The sequence below is a fragment of the Laccaria bicolor genome, genomic scaffold (genome assembly GCF_000143565.1).
Source record: "Laccaria bicolor S238N-H82 LACBIscaffold_48 genomic scaffold, whole genome shotgun sequence".
NCBI classification, from domain to species: domain Eukaryota; kingdom Fungi; phylum Basidiomycota; class Agaricomycetes; order Agaricales; family Hydnangiaceae; genus Laccaria; species Laccaria bicolor.
In genome coordinates, this window is record NW_001889919.1 from 206,984 (window position 1) to 228,173 (window position 21,190).

Here is a 21,190-nt window from a genome sequence, read left to right on the forward strand (position 1 = left end):
GATAGGGGTTTATTAATTATTAGCTGGTCACATCCTTTGTGCTCAGTGATGACGTTTGACTGGAAAACATCATTGTTTATCGAAGGATTGCGGAGGTCCGGTAGTTTGGGAAGGTTGGGGTCCGGGGAAGCAGGGTAGAGTCTTTTGGCTGTAGGCCAAAGGAGGCGGAAGTGGTGGAAGTAATTTGCAAAAGATGATCGATGAGGTTGTTACCATTTGGCAAAATCCTCTTAGAGATGGAAATACGTCATGCGTCACGCCCTAAGTATAGTCATATTAGTACAGTAGTATGCTACCCACTTTTGCCATAATTGAGCTGACGTGAATGATTATTGTACATACAGTGCCTGTTACGTAGTTTGGTTCAGACGTGGACACAAGCTAACCTGGCACTGCTCTAATCACCACCATTTCCAGATTCGAGACTTCGAGTTGCTCATGTCGTGCAGATGGCAGTTTCCTTGATAGTATGCAATTTTCTCATCACGATAATTTTGTTGAACTTGTACAAAGCGTGGTGCAAGCGGTTTGGACGTCCTCGTCCCGACAGACGTGGCTTGTCGACATTCAGCCTGAACATTCAGGCTGGCTCAGGCCACAGCTCGACACATTCACAGTGTTCCCCCCTTAAAAGTGTTGACGATTGCACCGAGTGTGTTGCACAAATGTAGTGGGCCAGAGCCGCCGCTTTGTTTGCTCATCTTCACCGACGTCAATAGTGGGGAGCAGCAACCCACTGCCAAATTTTCAACTCCGCCGTATTTTCCCATCACCAAAGACCTGATCAAAAAATGGTTGATCGTCTCAACTGCTCGTATTTACTTTGACACAACAGTAGATTGCCAATTTAAGTGTGGATATCTGTAGGTGGAGCATAAGTAAAGGTGCTCGTATACAATTTAGCTCAAAAATACAAATATTCCGTTAGTTAATATCTTAATTCAAGCCTTCCAAACCCCTTTATAAAATTCTGTCCCGAACAAATCCATCCTACACTCCAGAAGTTTGTGCCTGCCAAAATTTGAAAGAATACCTCTACAGATGAGGTAGCAATCCACGACGCGGGAATGGCATGGTAAGACACGTTGATGATCACGTGTTGCAATAAAGAAAGTAACTGAAGCGCGACCAAAGCGCAACTATCAGTGTCAGCAACGCGTTATCGTCGCTACCTCTGCATATATTGACTTGTAAACCACAAGTATCTTATATCATGGGCAAAGAGGCTTGGAAACTGGGCTGGAAGTCATGATCGACGTTGCAAACTTCCCAGTCAATGACAAACCTTCGCAACATTCACTCTGACAACTTGGAAAACAGACCAGAACCAAACCGGAACACAATATGAATGTCTAAAGCTCAAACCAGCAGGAGCTTGAAGCTCAACTCAATGTGGGGAGTGAATAGGAAGGCTACATTCCAGAGCAAAATGCATCTGACATGTATAGTGACACAGATATAGAACTTGGCTACCAAATTCAATCATAATAGTATATTATATATCACCACAAACAATATAGACTTGTAAATTGGTCCCTATGTATCGATTAAAGTGAAATAACAGTCGTCAACCACTGAATTCGACTATTTGGCATGAGACAAACAGAACCAAACAGCATCATTTTATTGGCACGGTTGCCGCTCCCCATCAATAGCAGTGTGAGTAATTTTAAATTTACTCATGGACATCGATCACGTGATGTCTGATTCAAATCCTCTTGCCAAACATCGACGATAGAGGTTCTGACACGAAACCGGCCAGCTATGGAGCACATCAGCGTCGTCAACCACTTCCCTCATTCCACTCCGTGTTCACTACTGCTATCCATTGCTTTCAACTATAACGACACTCAACCACGCACTTTGCCACACCTTTCTCCCTCCTCTTGCTAGCCTCCCTCTTCCACTCCCCCTTGCACATCCATTCAAGGGCGGTGGTCAGCCTCAATCTTCAACTCGCCCTGCCTTTCAATAACACCGTTTCAGGCCTTCAAGTATCAAGCTCAAGCTTTAGGTCTCGAAGGACGTCATAGGTCAGCCTGTCCAACCTCTTCCCCTCAACCATTGACTAAAGACCTCCCACGTCCCATCAAGACTGCCTTGGGTCACGATACCGCACACGCCATTCTCCAACCATCAGGACGACACTTCCAGTCAGTTTCCTTCCTACTTCACCACGCTTCCGCCTCCCTTGCTTTTGACTAACAACTTGCTAGGCGCCAAACTATTTAGCCGGGACGACGCTAGTCAGCTGCTTCTACCCTTCCTCCTACTCTACCATTTTCTAACAACCTAAAGGCCCCTCAGAATCCTATATAATCATGCAATCCCTGGTCAGCTTCCTCCATTTTTCTTTTTCCCCTTCTCACGTTCCAGACTTACTCCGCAGGCTCTCCCCTTATCAAGTTGGACGATGTCAAGAGTCAGTTTGTCCTCTCCCCACCGATCTCCACTGTTTACTGATGATGTCGTAGGCACTGTCTCCCAAGCTGTTAAGGACCCGAGTAGTGTGACGAACGATATCAAGGGTTACCATCATCCATCCCCTTCATCCTCCCAGCTGAAAATTTCTTAGACCACCTCGCCGAAACGCTTCCTCATGATGCCCAACCCAGCGCTGCCCCGCCTGCCAAACGAAGCACAAAGTCTGCAATCGACTCGAGTCAGCCTCCCCCTCTTTCTCTGCCTTTTACTAATAGCCTCCCAGTCCTTGGCGCCACTGAGTCCGCCCAAGGTGATTCTCCCAACAGGCGCGACGGAATATCTGGCAGGGCCCCTCCTCTTCTTATCTTTGTTTAATTACCTATCCCCTAGACCCCGACTTGACTGATGAATCAATGCCTGTGCCGTTCCTCAGAACTAATGACTTTGTGTGAGTTCAAGTCAGGATGGGGCAAGGAGGTAGATTGATGTTCGGCTCGCGTCGCGTCCTATCTCCGCACGTCATTTTGCTCTTTATACTTTTACGCCAGTGTTTTGCTCATAATCTATGAATTTTGCTAATTCGTTTTCAATTTGTGCCTCGGCTATACAGGCTGAGATGTAGTAAGTATACCTTCAACTGCACTCTGCTGAATTCGTGTCGTTTACATCTCGTTTTTCTAGTGTGGATGGCTGACGGAAAATGTATTGTCAGCCGCTGGGAGGCTGACACCCCTTCGACGTTATGTATATAAACCCCCCTTCACCTCGCTCCTCTACTTCAGACTTTAAACTTCACCATCTATCTCATCCATGCAAACATGTTCAATTTCTCTGCCATGCGTCTCTCCCTCTGCTCGATAATGAGCAAGCCTCCCAAGGTGTCACACCAGGTCGGGGATGTTGTTCGCTTTTGGTTTGCCGACGCGACAACCGCAACAGAACGGGAGAAGCGACTGGTATGGTTTCTCCATGATATTAATTCATCTCGGAACCACTGATTATTTTGAGTAGTCACCACACGTTGGGCCGCATAAGGCGGTGATCTCCCACATAGACCGCAAGGAGGGTGAGGCTTGGCTTCACTTCGTCTCGAACAACCAGCGCCATAGCCCGCCGAAACAACCTGCTTGGTGGTATCAGTTCAAATCGGGATTCATCAATCTTAAGCCATACACCGTTCCTTTAACCGACCTCGAACCTACTACGTACAGCAATGTCAGGACACTCCTCGCGAAACAAATTGTACGACATTCTGATGCTTACGGTACGTGTTTAGTTAACTGGCCTCCGATATTCCATTGATTGATAGAATTGTCAGGGTGTTCTCTTCAGTGGGAGATTGGGGTTACCAAGCCCAGCGCAACCTCAACATCTGCAAGAAAGGCGGCGGCGCCGGTCAAGGGGGACACGGGGGTGGAGGAGGTGAAGAGCGGGAAGGCAAAGGCAAAGGCAAAGGCAAAGGCAAAGGCAAAGGTGAAGGCGAAGGCGAAGGCTAAGGCGAAGGCTCCAGCAAAGGCTAAGGCGAAGGCTCCAGCAAAGGCTAAGGCGAAGGCTCCAGCAAAGGCTAAGGCGAAGGCTACAGCAAAGGCTACAGCAAAGGCTCCAGCAAAGGCTCCAGCGAAAGCTAAGGGGGAAAAGGCGAAGGGGGCAGGGGCGGGGGCGAAGGGGGCGTAGACGGAACCTGCACGCTATCTTCTTTATATACGCCGGATTCATCTTATTTTTTCAGAACAAGACACTACAAGTAATAGATTGAACGGAGTCATCAATGCCTTTTTTTACAAGCTCGACATACACGAATTACTGAACGAAATAAATCAACGACAACACTCAAAGCACACACAACGCAAGACCCAACAAGGTACACCAAGACAAGATTGCGTACCACGACCGCCTCCGACACGAATACCATTGCTCTTTGCGGAGGTAGACGAAGAAGATGAAGAGTTACCAACAGCCTGAGTTCTCGCGTTGACAGTCCCGTTCACGGATCCACCAAGAAACACCAACACCCCCTCATACGATCCTATTGCGACGACTTTATCGCTAAGTGGCTTCTCGACAATGATCGTGCTGTTCGCCATGCCATTCGTGTAGCTTTGCCCTGCCCAAGTAACTGTACTATGAAAATCTTGGTCATCTTTCGTCGGTGAATGAAGGCTCTGGACGCCAATAGGACCTAGTGAGGAGAGGTCGATGCTGATCTGATTGAATGGCGTAGATGGCAAGGTTGGGGTGGGCGGCGAGGGAGAACGATACCAAGTTAGCATCAGCAAAAACCCTGGGAAGTGGCAGGTCTCACAACATAATTGCGGACAGATCAACACAACACAAACCTTCACGGGCCCAACGATCAAAGACTCCTCAGCGACATACGCCGCATCCACATCCGCTCTCGTCCAGCTCTCCTCCTCGGGCGTGATCAGCTGGATGGGGTACGACGCGGCCTCGGGCAGTGGTACAGCTTGGGCGGCGGTGAAAGCGCTTCCTGATAATTTGAGGCGAGGCGGGCATACTACCAGTGTCGTTTCAAGTTCAAGTATCACGTCAAGCTCTAGTGAGTTTGAGTCAAGTGCGCCTATGACGAAGAGCGGGGGGAGTAGGTTGGGTGGGATGAAGTAGGGTGTGGGTTGGGGGTTGCATAGTGGTCGGGTTGGTTCTGGTGTTCTTTCTGGCGTAAGACGCGTAAGTAATTCCTTTCGGCTGTTCCTCTGCTCAGGACAAGGATGGTTCTGCAATCGTTAGTACTTTTTTGTACTTTTTGTTTTGTTCGACGTGAATGTCAACTTAGCTTTATACCAGGGATCGTCTCCATTCAGAAACTGTTCCTTTGAAAAAACAAGTCATCAGAACGTTGGACATCAATGCATCACAGTTGATAAAGGACAATAAGCATGGACTTGAATAATGAATTGCATCATCACTCAGAAATTCTGGGAAAACTTCTTGGATGGGAAGTCGTGAAGGTGAAGCCAAGGACGCCAATGCCGAAGAATCAAAGTGCTTAGAAGGCGGGATGAGGTAAAAAACTTGTTGGATTTTGCGGCGCCAACCGGCCCGGATGTTTTTCCCCTGCACAGCAAAGCCTCTTTCACCTTCACCATCAAGACACCACCCTGCATTCCCGTTTGCGCCATTCAAACACAAATGCATCTCCCAGTCCCAACCCTGCGGAATTCAGAATTTCGACGTACATTGAAAAACAGCACTGCGCACATCGACACAGCATTGCGTTGATACCACCCTTCGGTGATCTGTCAACGTCTTGTTTCGTATCTATTTTGACTCTGCCGCACGTCATAACTCTTGAAAGCTTGAACGGGCAAGAAGTCAAAAATATACTCAATTATGATGAGTTCTCAGGAGTCAGGTTGCCGTCGAAATATGATCTCAATCCGAATTGCAAGCAAATTCACCTCATACAAACATGTCCACATTGCGACGGTCGCACTCTCCCAACCGCGTGTGCGAGATTCTCCATTTGGAGAGACCCTTTAACCCAATTCAAAACTTGGTCTTCAACAATATGCATACAAAATCAGGCCGGGGAGGGAATCCCGACATTCCGAAACATTAGGTAAGTCTTCAGATGCGTTTCAGCCCGGCGAACTGACTAAAGCGTTATCAAAGCCTATAAAGATCGACATAACCTTCTGCACGGCAACCAATTGCGAATTCAAAACCACATGTTCAAAGGTATTTTCCGACTTGTTCCCGACGGCAGCTCCCAAGATTTACTTCCCGGATATCCAGAAAGGATTTGTGCACATTTTTACATTGTTATATACAGTGAGTCTTCAGTGAGCAAAGTCAGCAACTTCAGCGGCCTTTCCTGCCCATGGAATGTTGCTGTTTTAGCCTCCCGAGTCCCCATTCGGACAGAATTACCATTGGTGCCTTCGGTTGATCTTTCATTCGGGACCTCATCGGCATTCTCCGACATTTGATATCGGTACCGTTGCTCTTGGTTTACTTCTTCTCTCATGTGCTAGGTATGTAATTTCTTTTCCTCTAGACCTGAGATATAACCTGAATACGTGGAGTGAACGGTAAGTTTTTTTTTTTCCAATGTCCTTGCAACACCGATTGCTCCAGCATGCTAAGATGCTCTGACCCCTAGATTTTACTTCTGGACCCTGACCTTATTCAATTTGAAAGGCAAACTCCGTTGTCCTTACTTATACTGAAGAGGGCAATCATGAGACGTTGACGTGCTTATACTTAAGCAGGTTTGATGGTCCAAGTCAAGCCAAGGCAGATACGCCCACTTGCCTTTCCGTCTGACAATGTCCACCGCCGTCCCGACATTCACGCTCCCCTCAAAATCATGGATAGGTGAGTTTTTTGCCCATTGCACGCTGACGCCACTTATACTAAAGAATCTTTTCGTCAGCTGTCATCTCCATCTTTCAAATTACTGCACTCTCAGTGACCATCTTCCGTGTCTATCACCGGTTCAAGACCTCGCGTATGTGGTGGGACGACCATGTCGTAGTTGTGGTGTTCATGTTAGATGCACTGGGATTCATTAACTTTTGGTATGGGTATTCGCACCATTGTGAGTCCCACTCCAAGATTCTTGGACGCTCGTGACCCCAGGCTTCGTCTCCTCTCGCCAGTCGATAAGCTCTACCAAGACGGTCGATTATTACTCAACTTTTTCTTTACCTCCCTCTTCCAATTCTCAACGGTGTGGTAAGTTGTCCCTCTTTGAAAAATCGGGTCCATTTTACTCCCATTATAGGTTAACACGTGTCAGCCTCGCCCTTTCCATCGCGCGTATATTCCCCAATGGCCACCGCGCTCGACGCATTTCGGCGGCACTCACCATAATATTCATACTCAACCTCATCATCACAGTAACTGTGCTGAACGTGACCTGTCAAGGGGGCGGTGTGCCATGGTGGAAGGTCACCGCTAAGTACTGCGGAAAAGGGCCAAAAAAAGTTTTTGTTGGGGGTGTCGTGTCGATAATACGTATGTTCGATTTCACTACCCACTTTGGCCATGATCGAGCTGACGTGAATGATTATTGCACATACAGTCCAAATTCTTTCGGACATCGTGCTCACTGCCACCCCTTTGGTCATTCTATGGCGTGTCAATCTGCCCTCACGCTCGAAACGTGTTATCCGAGTTGCGTTTTCGGGAAGCATCCTGATGCTCCTCCTATTTATCGCCTGTTGCATAGTTTCGTTCGACCCAGGACTCATGTCAAAACCTAGCGCTGCTCTAATCCCCCCCATGATTTCCCAATTAGAGGTGAGCCTTTCTAACATCATCAGATTCGAGTTGCTTATGTCGTGCAGATGGCGGTTTCCTTGATAGTATGCAATTTCCTTGTCACGACGACTTTGTTGTACAAGGCGTGGCGTAAGCGATTTGGACGTCCGCGTCCCGAAGGACAATCAACGGAGGCCGAGGACTCCTCTGACGTCGAAGAGTCTTCTTCTCGGCCGGATGATACAGAACACTCCAGCCCGAGCGCGGCGGAGCCTAAATCCACTCAGTCTCGGACGATCATCACATTTACGGATGTTATGACGGACTCGGAATTGTATCAAGAAATCTCTACATCGACGAAGCCGGAGTCGGGTGGCAGTAAATCCGGATAATTGATTGTGAGCTTAGATATGATCTCTCGCTTTGCAACTTGCTTTGAAAACCGTCGCTTTGATAACTAATTTATGCACGTAGCTATTATTGTATTCATATACCATACATTCTTGAAAAGTATAACTCTCGGCTGCATGAAAGAAAAAAGGTCAAGGAGTGGGTGATTTGAATTCAAAGGTACTTCAATTCCTCTACACGCGTATACAAAAATACATCAAAGTCCCAATCCAAATAACACCTACGCATCACCCCCAAAAGGAAACACAACAAACGCAGGCCCCGCTTCAGTACTCGCATCATCCATCCTTAAATTACTCATATCCTTCGAGCCCCGTACGACCAACACATACACCGCCCCTCTATCCGCCATATCAGCCGGCACCTGCGTCGTCAGCTGTCCCTCTCCCTCAACCTGAGTAACAACGACCCCCATCCCAGATATCCACGCCACGAATAATGATTCTGCTTCGCTAAGCGGCTTTGCGGGTGGTGCGAATGTGAGGTTGATGGATTGGGATGGCGTTGGGTGCGTGTCGATGGTTAGCTGTGGGAAGGCTTGAAGAGAGGCGGGGAGGAGGGCGGCGTTGGAGGCTGGACATTGTTGTGTGTAGGGGGATATGAGGGTGAGTATTTGGTTCATTGAGAGAGGCGTCTGTATGGGTGGGGGGTGAGTAAAGGAGGAAAGGGAAGGAAGGAAAAAGCTTACCTCGTATGCTGTGTTCCACGGGTTCGAGGCCAGAGGCACCGCGCTTACGAAACTCGCGTGCCGCGATTCGACGCCAAATATAGAGGCTGTTGCTGCTAAATATGCCTATATAAAATGAGGGTGATAATTAGAGCGTCGAAATGTACGGATCTGAGCGACGAACCTTGTCCTTTATATAAGCGAGGGCAGCGTTGTACGCCGACGCGACGACGTTCTCGAGCATCAGGCTGGCAGCGACAAATAATTTGGGGTCGTTGTCCAGGCTACGAGTGCAAAAAAAAGTGTCAGCCACATCTCGAAACACAAATGACGCGAAAAAAAAATTAAGGAAAGGGGAAAAAAACGTACAAAGAGTAAACACAAGGTTGAACCCTATCCATCCTCGCCGCAGCCAACGAACTCTCCAAAAACTCCACATGACTCGCCTCATGCACGCCCATCTGTCTAAAGCGACCATAGTCCGAGATTGTGTACCCCGCCGTGACGAAGCCCTGCGCAGAGTATTTCTGCGGCGCCGCCAAGTAGAAAGCGCGTTCGAGATGTTCGAGGGTTAGTAGGAAATTTAGAACTTGAGAGTCGGCGTTTGCAGAGTTGTTGGGGTTCAAGCGCTTGACCGGGGATGGGTGGGCGATGGTGAATCGGAGAGGAAGAGTGGGGAGGAGGAAAAGGGGGAGGATGCTATGGAAGCGCATGGTGTGCGTGGTAAAGAGTGTGGTAAGTTTGTGCTTGAAGTGAGTGGTTGTGAATAAAGACGAGGGAATGAGGAGGCGACGAGAAGATGAAATTTATGTAGGATGGACCTTGTGGCTGACAGAAAAAAACCAGCATTTTATCGCTAGCTCAAGTTAAATTTAGAAGTCCTCGTGCGTAGCGTTGAACCATCGAACATGTCAGCCTCCCGTCCATGAGGTCCGAGGAATCAGGATACATGGCGGAAGAAGTCGACAAGAAAAGCTTGTTGTTTATTTTTCTCTTTTCTTGCAGGAGTCGACCTCGGAGCTCAGTTTCATGCGGATAAACAAGCATTCACAACCACTCCCTTCGAGCACAAATCATGCTCGCATATAACACAACTTGTATATATATACCGTCCCTCCCCTTTACCACGCTCGTTTTCCAATCCCCCCGGATGTATCTTCCCTTCCGTCAACTCCTCCTTCAACGCCTCAAATGGCGAACCTCGCCTCGCCTTCAATCGTGAACATGGGTCATGGGTGTTGGTTGCCTAGACGCTGTTCGAACTCACCACGCAACAGGGGGGGTCTTCAATTCCCCCTTAACGACGTCGGTAGATTCGAGACGGTTGGGGTTGGGATGGGGCGCGGACACTGTTATTCCAACCTGAGCGAGGTTAAGCATGAGCGGGGATGAGACACAAGCACGCGAGGAAGTGACTCACCCTGGTAGCACCTGTGAGCCCTTGTTCTTCCGAATCGTCTCAAGGAGACGATTCCTTCCACTCGTCACGCTCATTCCTGATCCCCCAGATGCACTTTTGCTTCCTTAAACCCCTCCTTCGACTCCTCAAATGACCAGCCTCCGAATTTCCTGTCGCCTTATACGGTGAACGTCGTCGTTTACGCAGAAACCTGGGTCGCCTAGGCCCGTTGCGAGCTTCCCGCTTTGCTGGCGCAATATCTTCAGTTCCCCCTTAACGACGTCGGTAGAATCGAGAAGGTTGGAGTTGGGATGGGGCGCGGATACGTTCGTTCCAACCTGGACGAGGTTGGGTATGGGCGGGGAGGACGACACAAAACGCGAGGAAGGGACTTACCATGGTAGCACCCGTGAGCCCTTATTCTTCCGAATCGTCTCCTTGAGACGATTCGTCCCACTCGTCACGCTCGTTTCTGATCCCCCAGATGCACCTCAAACGACCAGCTTCCGAATTTCGCGTTGTCTTCAATGGTGAACATGGTTCTAGGCACGCGTCGTCGTTTACGCAGGGGCGTGGTCGCTCACACCCTCTCGAAACATCATCTCCACGTCCAACAAACGCACTTCTCACGTTCACAGAACCTATCCCCCATCCCATCCATCGCAAATGGTGTACGCAAACAGTTTTCGTCTCGATGTTGCGCTCGCTGTCTTACTGTGTTGTAGTCGACTAGTTACAAACATGTAAGCGTCAACATTCAGTAGGGAGATGCGTCGTTACTCACATAGGCATAGGAACACTTGGATCCAGGCGGACTTGGGTCGTCGGATTCATGGGTACTCAGTAGCGGGGATGGCCTAGACAATACATGACGTTCGGGACAAAAAGGGTAGAGAGAATAGACATACCATCACTTCCACACCTTTCTGCTCCCTCTCTATACCGCGTATTCAGCGATGTTCCCTCGGCGATTGAGTCGTTCGAGACGTGTGGGGTTGTCGACGTCTAATGGTGCGAAATCAAGGTAAGTGTTCGCGAAACCTCTCAATCCATCGTCAACGACTTACCAGCCTACGTTCTAGACTCTGAAGCAGACGTCGCATCCATCATACGCCGCTGAGAGGTTCGTGTTCGGCAATCCCAGTTGAATGGGCGACGATGTTGGCGGCGGCTAGATGGTGGTGAAGGGTAAGCCACTATTGTCACACGTTACACTTTGATGTTGTGCTCACCGTTTCCCACAGCCACAACGCGCATCATCCAACTTCAGCCACAACTTAGGTCAGTTGTCTTCTATCGGGATTCCTGAACGAATCATTACGCTTTGTAGGTTACTATGCCATTGTAAACGATGTCGACGCTACAAGAGAATAGTAAGTGGGTGGTTCAAACGCGGAAAGACGTTAACGAACCATTTTTAGAGTCTCATCGACTGCTGGGGGCGGTCATACGCGGGAGACGCGACGGATAAGCCTGCGTACAGGTTTCCAGGTGAGCACATATTGTGTACTCGAGGTGAAGTGGACGAAACTGACGTACCTTTGCAGAACCAACATATACACGACGTTCACACCTCGCAACGCGTATTCCGCCACTCCAAGCTATCCGTCACGAACCGATGGTCCACGTTGCATGCAAACTGGGCGGAAAAAAGTGAAGATGGAAACCTGAGGGGCACGAGTGGTAAGTACGGACCAAGTGCAGGACTCATGTTAACGAAAACTTACCGTTGTCGCTAGCGCCGTCACAAACAACCTGCGAAAAAAGAATACAAGCAAAAGGTAAGACAATGTCGTTCATGAAGAAACTGACGTTGACGTACCTGGTTCGCCTCTAGCGTTCCGTTACGTTTGACGTCGACGGAAGGTCCTGAAAATTCGATAAGCGACATCAACATCAGCGACGACGGATGACGAGCAGACTTACCGGTGAACGAAGACGACAATGACGAGGCCGACAAGGAGAGGGGAGCGGACGTTGATGACGAAAGGAGAAGAGGGGAGGAGGAGAGAGAATGTGAGTGGGCACTGATGAGAAATATTGGACTGACCGCCCCGTCTTTATAGGTCTTCTCGCTTGGCGGTAACTAGCCGAGTTGTGACTGACGTGACGTAGAAATGTTGTGGAAGCAGGGTCTGCAGGGTTCGGATCCAAGGAACCGGGGACGGAGGATACGACCTTTGCGTAAGTTTCGTATCTATCCATTTAATTGACTACCTAACTCACTCCGGCCTCGTTTGGTGCACTTTTTCATTAGGTATCACTCGAAGTACGTTCAATCCATTTGTGAAAGAAGTACCGACTAATGTACACCCGCAGATATCTTCATTATGCAGGAATGGCTCCCGTTCACGAAAGCCGCAGAACGCTACAAGAAAATACCAGTCAAGTCCTTCCAAATCAAAGTACGTACATTCATCAGACCCTTGATGAATATTTTTCTGACAGTTGAATGTTCAGAACACCATTTTTCAATTCGGAATCGGGAGAGGAGATGGAGGAGACGTTCGGCGGCCATCTACACCCGAATGAACTTACATGCTTTGGTACTTCTGACGCAAGTGAGTGTACCATAACTCTACAACATGAATAAGAGACTCTCAATACTTCCTTTTTTACAGAAATGCGAAAGGATATTATAAACCAGTGCTGAATCTGCAGGTGAGCACACACACCCGCTCACAAACTTCTTACACAGGAAGTTCTGATATCACAGATGCAGGGACACCGGGGATACTACCCGAATAGAACCCTGACACGTCAAGATGGAATTTCCGTGTGTGTGGTTCGAGCGCGATGAAGAATCGGGGGAGGAGAACCATATCCTCACTTATTGCTCGGAAGGTACGTCCACTGTGCTCTGTTAACGTCTCAAATCACTGATACTATTTATGAATTAGGAAAAGGTACATAAAGATGTCATTGCACACATCTGGCATACGGCGAATTGGGAATGTAAGAAATGGTATGAAATACGCGCCCGCCGTAATCTTTCGCTAAGGTATCCAGGCACGCAAATGGCAGTGTTCTAAAGAAGACCCTGACGTGTAAAAGTGTCAGTTTCGCCAATTCGTTTCAAGCGCGATGGATACGGAATTGGGGAAGGGGGAGGAAGTTATCATTCCATGTACGTTCTCGCGTGCTCGACTGTGCTTGTTTATTGTTGAGAAGTGTTGAATAGATTTATAAATGGATATGTGAGTTACCCTTGGACGAAAATGATGCGTTACGAATGGAGGAACTTAGATGGCAGTTCGGAATACTGGTACGTTGTGCGCTGCACGCTAGTATCTTTTATTGACACAAGTTCAGGAAATTGTAGATACACATTCATGAGCCGTAGCTTGATAGAAATTGTACACTACGAATGAAGGAAGGTCGATAATCATATAAAATGCAAGAGACTTGTATGGGCGCGGCGATGCCGCGCTCGCATCTTCCACTGGCAAAAGTTCTGGACGTCCAGGCACAGGGTTGGCGGGCTTCTGAGGAAGACCCTGATGCATACAATTTCTCGTTTTGAGGATGTCTTTCAAGCGTAATGAAGAAATCAGAATCGGGGGAGGAGGAGATCATCCTCCTCACAATGGATACCTGTACGTCCACACACTCGTTCATTGCTATGGTAAGTCAAATACATTTAGGAATATGCATATGAGTTGCAAATGGTAGAAATTGTACACTACGAATGGGGAAGGTAGAGAATTGTATGGAATGCGGGGGATGATGGGCACAGCACGCCCAGTTTACAACTTCCGCTGGCGAAAGCGTTAGAAATTCAGGTACAGGGCTTACAGGGTTCCGAAAAAGAACCTGATGCATAGAAATGCTCATTTTACGGATGCTTTCCAAGCGCGATGAAGAATCGGGAAAGGAGGAAGTTGTGTATACTATTCACTTTCAATCTTTTTGGAACTGTTTGGATGATCGTCCTCCTAGACTCTTGAGTGATTTATGTTGCGAATGACTATGTAAAACATAAGGATACAGAAGTAGTACAAAGGGAAAGTAAGGGGAACAAAATGCGAGAAAATCCGTGTTTGTAGTGTACATCCCCGCTCCAATCTTGCGCTACGCAAAATGCCCAGACTTCAAGACACGTGTAGTCGAATAATATACCCGACTAACACTGCGACGTGAAGGGCTGGTTGTATGGGGCTGTTCTAAAAAAGTTCCAAGAGCGCACAATCAGTGACGACGAGGGGACTGCGGAAACAGTGACGTGGTATCCTCAAGTTCCCACTCGTACAAGCGTCCTCGTCTGCATCCCAATCACCTGCGTCGAGTTGAAAGAAGGCATTTGCAAGATGTGCACCGTCAACCTAAAAACAAGGTGCATATCATAATCTACTTTCCTGCAGATTGATTACATACCAATTGCCTAGATCGTTCTTGACATCAAGAACCCCACTAGATTTGCAAAGCAGCTAGACCTGGAGAGTAGAAGTTACAGTAAGTATGTTATTTGTGGTAGAAGATTTTTAAATACGAACCGTGTGCATTTTCAGAGTAGCCAAAGAGTAGCTGGAAAAGACATGGTGCCAATGTGAGCATCGTGACTAGCTATCCAGTCATATGGGATTTACTTAATACAAGTCCAGGGAGAAAAATTTGTATCCAGGAAAAAATGAAGCTGGTAAGCAGAGTTAGTGAGGGCAAGAATTTGAGTGGTGAGGGGGAGGAGGAATGGGGGGAAAAGCTGAGCTGCAAAAAATCAAACACGCAAACTTTGATAGCTCCGGATTCTTGATTCAAGGTGCAGGTTCCTAGAATATTCTCCCGATCACTCTATTCCTGGAATGTTGGCAAGCCAAAATTGCAAGGTCCCCGCGCATTGTTTGTCGGCTGGATACTTCCGACAATACTTACTCACACTAAACTTTGTTGATTTTCCTTGGCACCCAGAGGTATAAGTAGATTCGGAAATATGTGAATGCTCACCCTTCCCCTTGGCGCCATTATGCCTCTACGCTGCCCGCCTCTCACCAGGTACATCTTTGTGAGTAGATTTTTGTTTGTTCTAACTTCTTATCCATGTTGACTAACAATTTCATTTTGGGCTAACAGTTTTGCTTTCCTCCACCACCTCTGCACTTGTCGTCTCCGCCGTTATGCATGCCTAAGCCATGCAAATCAATTCGGTCTGTGATCCTTCACTTCCATTTGCTAATGAAGTCTCATAGCAATGTATTGCATCCACAGAACTCGAAGTGATGAACTTTGGCGATGGGCGCAATTTTAATTCGATTTTTGGGGTTCCGGGGATTGCTGTCATGAGGAAGTCTTCTCATGTAAGTTTTATGTGTGTTCTCACTGTCCTAAACCCCTGTTTATCTTGTGTTGCAAGCTTTTTGTCAATCTGTTATTTGATTTTTCGGGAGCGAGCAATGTGTGAATCACACATTGCTATATCACACAGTGTGACATTTTGATTTGATTTTTCGACGTCCGCGGATTGCTATCACGCGGTATGCCACCTGTTCCTCCAACCCTACCTCTGGATTGGCGCAACACAACATATCGCTTTCCGGAAAAGGCGGTTCTGCCGCTATGTCTTCCAGACACCATTCTAATTTGATATTTCGACATCTGGCCATCGCTTCGTGATGCTACACATTTTCTTTTTACAACACTTCCCCTTGCTATTCAAATTCGATTTTTTGAGCTCCGGCCATTGCCCTTGCCGTACCCACTTTCCTAGACATGGTAATCTTGTTCCTACACCCACCCTTTGTTCTGCTTTTCTCATATCACCTTCAGAATCCACTCTTGCAATTATTTTTTGATTTTTTGAAGTCCGGCCATCGCTACGTGGCAGCACATAGTGCTGCTTGTCATTTTCTTTGTGTCACTCCAACCCATGGCTCAAACTCGATCTTTCGGATTCCGGCAATCACCCTCACCCTACCCACATTCCTATACATTGTAAGCTTGTCCTTACAACCGTTCTTTGTTCTTATTTTCTCATATCGCCTTCAAGGTTCACGCTTGCAATCATTCTTTGATTGTTACAAGTCCGGTCATCATTACGTGGCAGCACATAGTGCTGCTTGTTGTTTCCTTCACGTCACTTCCACCCCACAGTCAAATTCGATTTTTCAAGTTCCGGCGATCACCCTCACACCACTCAATATCTACACATCCCTACCCCCTACTGGGCCATACACCCAATCGAATTTCATTCTTGGAATGATTTTTCCAAGTCCGGCCATCACTACGTGGCAGCACATAGTGCTGCTTGTTGTTTTCCTTCCGTCACTTCCACACCACGGTTCAAACTCGATTTGTCAAGTACCAGTGATCACCCCCATGCCGCTCAATATCTACACATCCCTACCCATATACCTCATCGATTTCGTGGCAGCACATAGTGCTCCTTGTCGCTCTCTTTGCGTCGATCCACCCCATGGTTCAAATTCGATTTTTCGAGAGTTCCGCCAATCACCCCCACGCCGCTCGACACTTACACATCCCTACCGATACACTGAATCACTTTCCTTCATTCTTTCCCTCTCATACATTCACCCGGTCACCCCCTTCTTCTTTCTGCATGTGGTTGTGTTGCACGGCACATATTCGATTTTTAAACATCTGCCAACCGTTCTTACACTGCAACCGTCCTCCACGTATAGATTTGCGTCTGCGGAGAAAGACTGCAATGCTGCCAGTTTATTATCCCTGCATCCCAGTTTGGTTTTCATCCCGTGATCGCAAACAATGTACGTGGTTTTATATATCCACGTTCAACAACTCATTCATCTCGCGTCTTGAATAGATTATTCGACGAATATGCCTTTTCACCGTGGGAAACCCTCTGCAGTCCTCAAACAGGTGGACCCCGACATGGCCATCCTTTTGTGCATTGCCATGTATTCTGTGAGTTTTTCGTGTACCTTTCCTTCTTTCAATTGTTTTCTGATGTTGTTCTGTAGATATTCTCTTTGCGTCAACGCGACTATATGCTTGCAAGCCCACGCTTTTCTTTGTTGTAAATAGTACCCCTTCACGTCGGTAGCCAGTACAATACGTCACGCCAAACTACGCCTGGCCGTTGCATGAAACTTGCAATGGCCAGACATTTTTAATTGAAATGAGCTCCCTGCGGGGAGGCGAAACTATGATTGGACATTGTAAAAAAGTTGAAAAAAGTTGAACTTATGCTTCAATTTTCGCTTGGTTCGACTTTTTTCCGACCGCATGGCGACTCCCATGCAGCCAACCTCCCTGATATTGGGGTCAGAAGAAACATGCACAAACAACTTCTTGTCTTCCACCCTCACCCAGTACTCGCAGTTGCGCACATTGTCATCTTATTCCAATCTGGGTCAGGTCGAGGAAACATGTTGGCGTCGAAATCCTTGGACGCTCGTGACCCCAGGCTTCGTCTCCTCTCGCCAGTCGATAAGCTCTACCAAGACGGTCGATTATTACTCAACTTTTTCTTTACCTCCCTCTTCCAATTCTCAACGGTGTGGTAAGTTGTCCCTCTTTGAAAAATCGGGTCCATTTTACTCCCATTATAGGTTAACACGTGTCAGCCTCGCCCTTTCCATCGCGCGTATATTCCCCAATGGCCACCGCGCTCGACGCATTTCGGCGGCACTCACCATAATATTCATACTCAATCTCATCACCACAGTAACTGTGCTGAACGTGACCTGTCAAGGGGGCGGTGTGCCATGGTGGAAGGTCACCGCTAAGTACTGCGGAAAAGGGCCAAAAAAAGTTTTTGTTGGGGGTGTCGTGTCGATAATACGTATGTTCGATTTCACTACCCACTTTGGCCATGATCGAGCTGACGTGAATGATTATTGCACATACAGTCCAAATTCTTTCGGACATCGTGCTCACTGCCACCCCTTTGGTCATTCTATGGCGTGTCAATTTGCCCTCACGCTCGAAACGCGTTATCCGAGTTGCGTTTTCGGGGAGCATCCTGATGCTCCTCCTATTTATCGCCTGTTGCATAGTTTCGTTCGACCCAGGACTCATGTCAAAACCTAGCGCTGCTCTAATCCCCCCCATGATTTCCCAATTAGAGGTGAGGCTTTCTAACATCATCAGATTCGAGTTGCTTATGTCGTGCAGATGGCGGTTTCCTTGATAGTATGCAATTTCCTCGTCACGACGACTTTGTTGTACAAGGCGTGGCGTAAGCGATTTGGACGTCCGCGTCCCGAAGGACAATCAACGGAGGCTGAGGACTCCTCTGACGTCGAAGAGTCTTCTTCTCGGCCGGATGATACAGAACACTCCAGCCCGAGCGCGGCGGAGCCTAAATCCACTCAGTCTCGGACGATCATCACATTTACGGATGTTATGACGGACTCGGAATTGTATCAAGAAATCTCTACATCGACGAAGCCGGAGTCGGGTGGCAGTAAATCCGGATAATTGATTGTGAGCTTAGATATGATCTCTCGCTTTGCAACTTGCTTTGAAAACCGTCGCTTTGGTAACTAATTTATGCACGTAGCTATTATTGTATTCATATACCATACATTCTTGAAAAGTATAACTCTCGGCTGCGTGAAAGAAAAAAGGTCAAGGAGTGGGTGATTTGAATTCGAAGGTACTTCAATTCCTCTATGGCACGCGTATACAAAAATACATCAAAGTCCCAATCCAAATAACACCTACGCATCACCCCCAAAAGGAAACACAACAAACGCAGGCCCCGCTACAGTACTCGCATCATCCATCCTTAAATTACTCATATCCTTCGAGCCCCGTACGACCAACACATACACCGCCCCTCTATCCGCCATATCAGCAGGCACCTGCGTCGTCAGCTGTCCCTCTCCCTCAACCTGAGTAACAACGACCCCCATCCCAGATATCCACGCGACGAATAATGATTCTGCTTCGCTAAGCGGTTCTGCGGGTGGCGCGAATGTGAGGTTGATGGATTGGGATGGCGTTGGGTGCGTGTCGATGGTTAGTTGTGGGAAGGCTTGAAGAGAGGCGGGGAGGAGGGCGGCGTTGGAGGCGGGACATTGTTGTGTGTAGAGGGATATGAGGGTGAGTATTTGGTTCATTGAGAGAGGGGTCTGTGTGGGTGGGGGGTGAGTAAAGGAGGGAAAGGAAGAGGAGGGAAAAAGCTAACTTCGTATGCTGTGTTCCACGGGTTTGAGGCCAGAGGCACGCCACTTACGAAGCTCGCGTGCCGCGATTCGACGCCGAAGATAGAGGCTGCTGCTGCTAGATATGCCTATATAAAATGAGAGGTTATAATTTGTCTGAGCGTCGAAATGTACGGATATGCGTGACGAACCTTGTCTTTTATATAAGCGAGGGCAGCGTTGTACGCCGACGCGACGACGTTCTCGAGCATCAGGCTGGCAGCGACAAATAATTTGGGGTCGTTGTCCGGGCTACGAGGGCAAAAAATGTGTCAGCCACATCTCGAAAGACAAATGACGCGAAAAAAAAATTAAGGAAAGGGAAAAAAAAACGTACAAAGAGTAAACACAAGGTTGAACCCTATCCATCCTCGCCGCAGCCAACGAACTCTCCAAAAACTCCACATGACTCGCTTCGTGCACGCCCATCTGTCTAAAGCGACCATAGTCCGAGATTGTGTACCCAGCCGTGACGAAGCCCTGCGCAGAGTATTTCTGCGGCGCCGCCAAGTAGAAAGCGCGTTCGAGGTGTTCGAGGGTTAGTAGGAAATTTAGAACTTGAGAGTCGGCGTCTGCAGAGTTGTTGGAGTTCAAGCGCTTGATCGGGGATGGGTGGGCGATGGTGAATGGGAGGGGAAGAGAGGGGATGAGGAGAAGGGGGAGGAGGCTATATAAGCGCATGGTTTGTGTGGTAAAGAGTGTGGTAAGTTTGTGCCTGAAGTGAGTGGTTGTGAATGAAGACGAGGGAATGAGGAGGCGACGAGAAGATGAAGTTTATGTAGGATGGACCTTGTGGCTGACAGAAAAAAACCAGCATTTTATCACTAGCTCGAGTTAAATTTAGAAGTCCTCGTGCGTAGCGTTGAACCATCGAACATGTCAGCCTCCCGTCCATGAGGTCCGAGGATACATGGCGGAAGAAGTCGACAAGAAAAGCTTGTTGTTGTTTATTTGGCACTGAGAGTGTTCCGGGCCGAAACGGTTCAAATACATTCACTCGTCCGACTCGCCGGGCCAGCCATTCGTTTCTGAGCGTTGTTCCAGTGAATGGCGAACACGAACCCATGCAAGTGGACGCGTGCGCGTCTGAAGGCGCGATGATAGGCATCGTTGGTTTCAAAGAAACTACGCATGAACTGCTGCTGAATCCGTCGATGCCTTGAGGAAGTTGTGAAGCAGCCTGTTACATAATGCCGTAGGAAAGCCTGTTGGAATGGGCGCTTGTACTACTCTGACTCTTCCACGACCAACCCAACCCCAAGCTACAGGCATGCAGTCGTCTAGGTATGTTCAAGTTCAGCTTGATCATGCATTCGATTCTTACGGCGCTCTCCTAAAGGTCCTCAATGCAGCCTCCCTCATACCAGAGTACTGTGGACGGCAGGATCGAGTCCCAAGGTCCGAACTCGAACTCCTCTTGCCATCAAGTCAGCTCAAACTTCGGACGAGGGGGTAACTTCTCCAACAGAGCTCGTTCAGCCGAACGCGAACCATTACTGCGACAACGATCAGCATCAAGTAAGATCCCCATCAGAACAATGCATTATCTCTTGATCTCTAACACCTGCACAGGCCCTCGCCGTCGTTCCTGGTCCCCTAAGCCAGCGCTGCTCAGCGAAAGCAAAATAACACTCATCTTTGCGGCTCTAGCTCTTTTCATCATTGGCCTCCTCCTCGGATCCACCATCACATACTCTGTATCTACTGACCACCTCGACCCCATCGTGCGGGACCGCATCCGCGCTAAATGGGAGATTGAAGTTAACCAGCACAGCGACCTACACTAACCCTGAGAAAAGAATGTCCGATCACTTTTTAAATGAAAAATGGGTTTTATCTTCAAACTCTTTAATCCTTTGAACAATATTTCATAGGCAGAGTGGACCTTTATGTTTACTCTGCACATCCTGCAAAAAAGATTGAACTAAGCAGCTGTCGTTGTGA

At 48.0% G+C, this 21,190-nt stretch overlaps 11 protein-coding genes across 11 annotated transcripts; 7 read left to right on the forward strand and 4 right to left on the reverse strand.

Annotated features, from left to right (window-relative positions):
* Window positions 1–3,242: 3,242 nt before the first annotated feature.
* Window positions 3,243–4,098, forward strand: LACBIDRAFT_333208 (uncharacterized protein; the record flags this gene model as incomplete). The annotated part of the gene is made up of 3 exons (XM_001887785.1): window positions 3,243–3,380; window positions 3,436–3,688; window positions 3,734–4,098. The coding sequence occupies 3 exons, from the start codon at window positions 3,243–3,245 to the stop codon at window positions 4,096–4,098; spliced, it is 756 nt and encodes a 251-aa protein (XP_001887820.1).
* Window positions 4,099–4,224: 126 nt separating this feature from the next.
* LACBIDRAFT_333209 (uncharacterized protein) lies at window positions 4,225–5,861 on the reverse strand (the record flags this gene model as incomplete). Its single annotated transcript, XM_001887853.1, has 6 exons — window positions 4,225–4,227; window positions 4,266–4,628; window positions 4,761–4,939; window positions 5,349–5,592; window positions 5,619–5,678; window positions 5,841–5,861. The coding sequence occupies 6 exons, from the start codon at window positions 5,859–5,861 to the stop codon at window positions 4,225–4,227; spliced, it is 870 nt and encodes a 289-aa protein (XP_001887888.1).
* Window positions 5,862–6,110: 249 nt separating this feature from the next.
* Window positions 6,111–6,371, forward strand: LACBIDRAFT_310855 (uncharacterized protein; the record flags this gene model as incomplete). The annotated part of the gene is made up of 1 exon (XM_001887786.1): window positions 6,111–6,371. The coding sequence occupies one exon, from the start codon at window positions 6,111–6,113 to the stop codon at window positions 6,369–6,371; it is 261 nt and encodes an 86-aa protein (XP_001887821.1).
* Window positions 6,372–6,710: 339 nt separating this feature from the next.
* Window positions 6,711–7,017, forward strand: LACBIDRAFT_310856 (uncharacterized protein; the record flags this gene model as incomplete). The annotated part of the gene is made up of 2 exons (XM_001887787.1): window positions 6,711–6,759; window positions 6,818–7,017. 2 exons carry the CDS (start codon window positions 6,711–6,713, stop codon window positions 7,015–7,017), a joined length of 249 nt encoding a protein of 82 aa, XP_001887822.1.
* A 432-nt stretch (window positions 7,018–7,449) lies between these two features.
* Window positions 7,450–8,039, forward strand: LACBIDRAFT_310857 (uncharacterized protein; the record flags this gene model as incomplete). Its single annotated transcript, XM_001887788.1, has 2 exons — window positions 7,450–7,686; window positions 7,734–8,039. 2 exons carry the CDS (start codon window positions 7,450–7,452, stop codon window positions 8,037–8,039), a joined length of 543 nt encoding a protein of 180 aa, XP_001887823.1.
* A 239-nt stretch (window positions 8,040–8,278) lies between these two features.
* LACBIDRAFT_310858 (uncharacterized protein) lies at window positions 8,279–9,438 on the reverse strand (the record flags this gene model as incomplete). The annotated part of the gene is made up of 4 exons (XM_001887854.1): window positions 8,279–8,692; window positions 8,747–8,851; window positions 8,910–9,009; window positions 9,095–9,438. The coding sequence occupies 4 exons, from the start codon at window positions 9,436–9,438 to the stop codon at window positions 8,279–8,281; spliced, it is 963 nt and encodes a 320-aa protein (XP_001887889.1).
* An 832-nt stretch (window positions 9,439–10,270) lies between these two features.
* On the reverse strand, window positions 10,271–10,523 carry LACBIDRAFT_310859 (uncharacterized protein; the record flags this gene model as incomplete). Its single annotated transcript, XM_001887855.1, has 2 exons — window positions 10,271–10,462; window positions 10,521–10,523. 2 exons carry the CDS (start codon window positions 10,521–10,523, stop codon window positions 10,271–10,273), a joined length of 195 nt encoding a protein of 64 aa, XP_001887890.1.
* A 557-nt stretch (window positions 10,524–11,080) lies between these two features.
* LACBIDRAFT_333212 (uncharacterized protein) lies at window positions 11,081–13,460 on the forward strand (the record flags this gene model as incomplete). Its single annotated transcript, XM_001887789.1, has 17 exons — window positions 11,081–11,148; window positions 11,219–11,247; window positions 11,369–11,405; window positions 11,455–11,497; window positions 11,672–11,807; window positions 11,864–11,905; window positions 12,045–12,140; window positions 12,257–12,308; window positions 12,382–12,393; window positions 12,461–12,529; window positions 12,585–12,685; window positions 12,772–12,785; window positions 12,873–12,968; window positions 13,025–13,089; window positions 13,179–13,251; window positions 13,327–13,389; window positions 13,437–13,460. 17 exons carry the CDS (start codon window positions 11,081–11,083, stop codon window positions 13,458–13,460), a joined length of 1,020 nt encoding a protein of 339 aa, XP_001887824.1.
* Window positions 13,461–15,084: 1,624 nt separating this feature from the next.
* LACBIDRAFT_295579 (uncharacterized protein) lies at window positions 15,085–18,661 on the forward strand (the record flags this gene model as incomplete). Its single annotated transcript, XM_001887790.1, has 10 exons — window positions 15,085–15,123; window positions 15,308–15,415; window positions 15,921–16,049; window positions 16,209–16,533; window positions 16,793–16,843; window positions 16,900–17,000; window positions 17,264–17,598; window positions 17,648–17,880; window positions 17,948–18,165; window positions 18,213–18,661. The coding sequence occupies 10 exons, from the start codon at window positions 15,085–15,087 to the stop codon at window positions 18,516–18,518; spliced, it is 1,845 nt and encodes a 614-aa protein (XP_001887825.1). The 3' UTR covers window positions 18,519–18,661.
* A 99-nt stretch (window positions 18,662–18,760) lies between these two features.
* LACBIDRAFT_310865 (uncharacterized protein) lies at window positions 18,761–19,927 on the reverse strand (the record flags this gene model as incomplete). Its single annotated transcript, XM_001887856.1, has 4 exons — window positions 18,761–19,174; window positions 19,231–19,335; window positions 19,399–19,498; window positions 19,584–19,927. The coding sequence occupies 4 exons, from the start codon at window positions 19,925–19,927 to the stop codon at window positions 18,761–18,763; spliced, it is 963 nt and encodes a 320-aa protein (XP_001887891.1).
* A 589-nt stretch (window positions 19,928–20,516) lies between these two features.
* On the forward strand, window positions 20,517–21,033 carry LACBIDRAFT_310866 (uncharacterized protein; the record flags this gene model as incomplete). The annotated part of the gene is made up of 3 exons (XM_001887791.1): window positions 20,517–20,530; window positions 20,586–20,764; window positions 20,819–21,033. The coding sequence occupies 3 exons, from the start codon at window positions 20,517–20,519 to the stop codon at window positions 21,031–21,033; spliced, it is 408 nt and encodes a 135-aa protein (XP_001887826.1).
* Window positions 21,034–21,190: the final 157 nt, after the last annotated feature.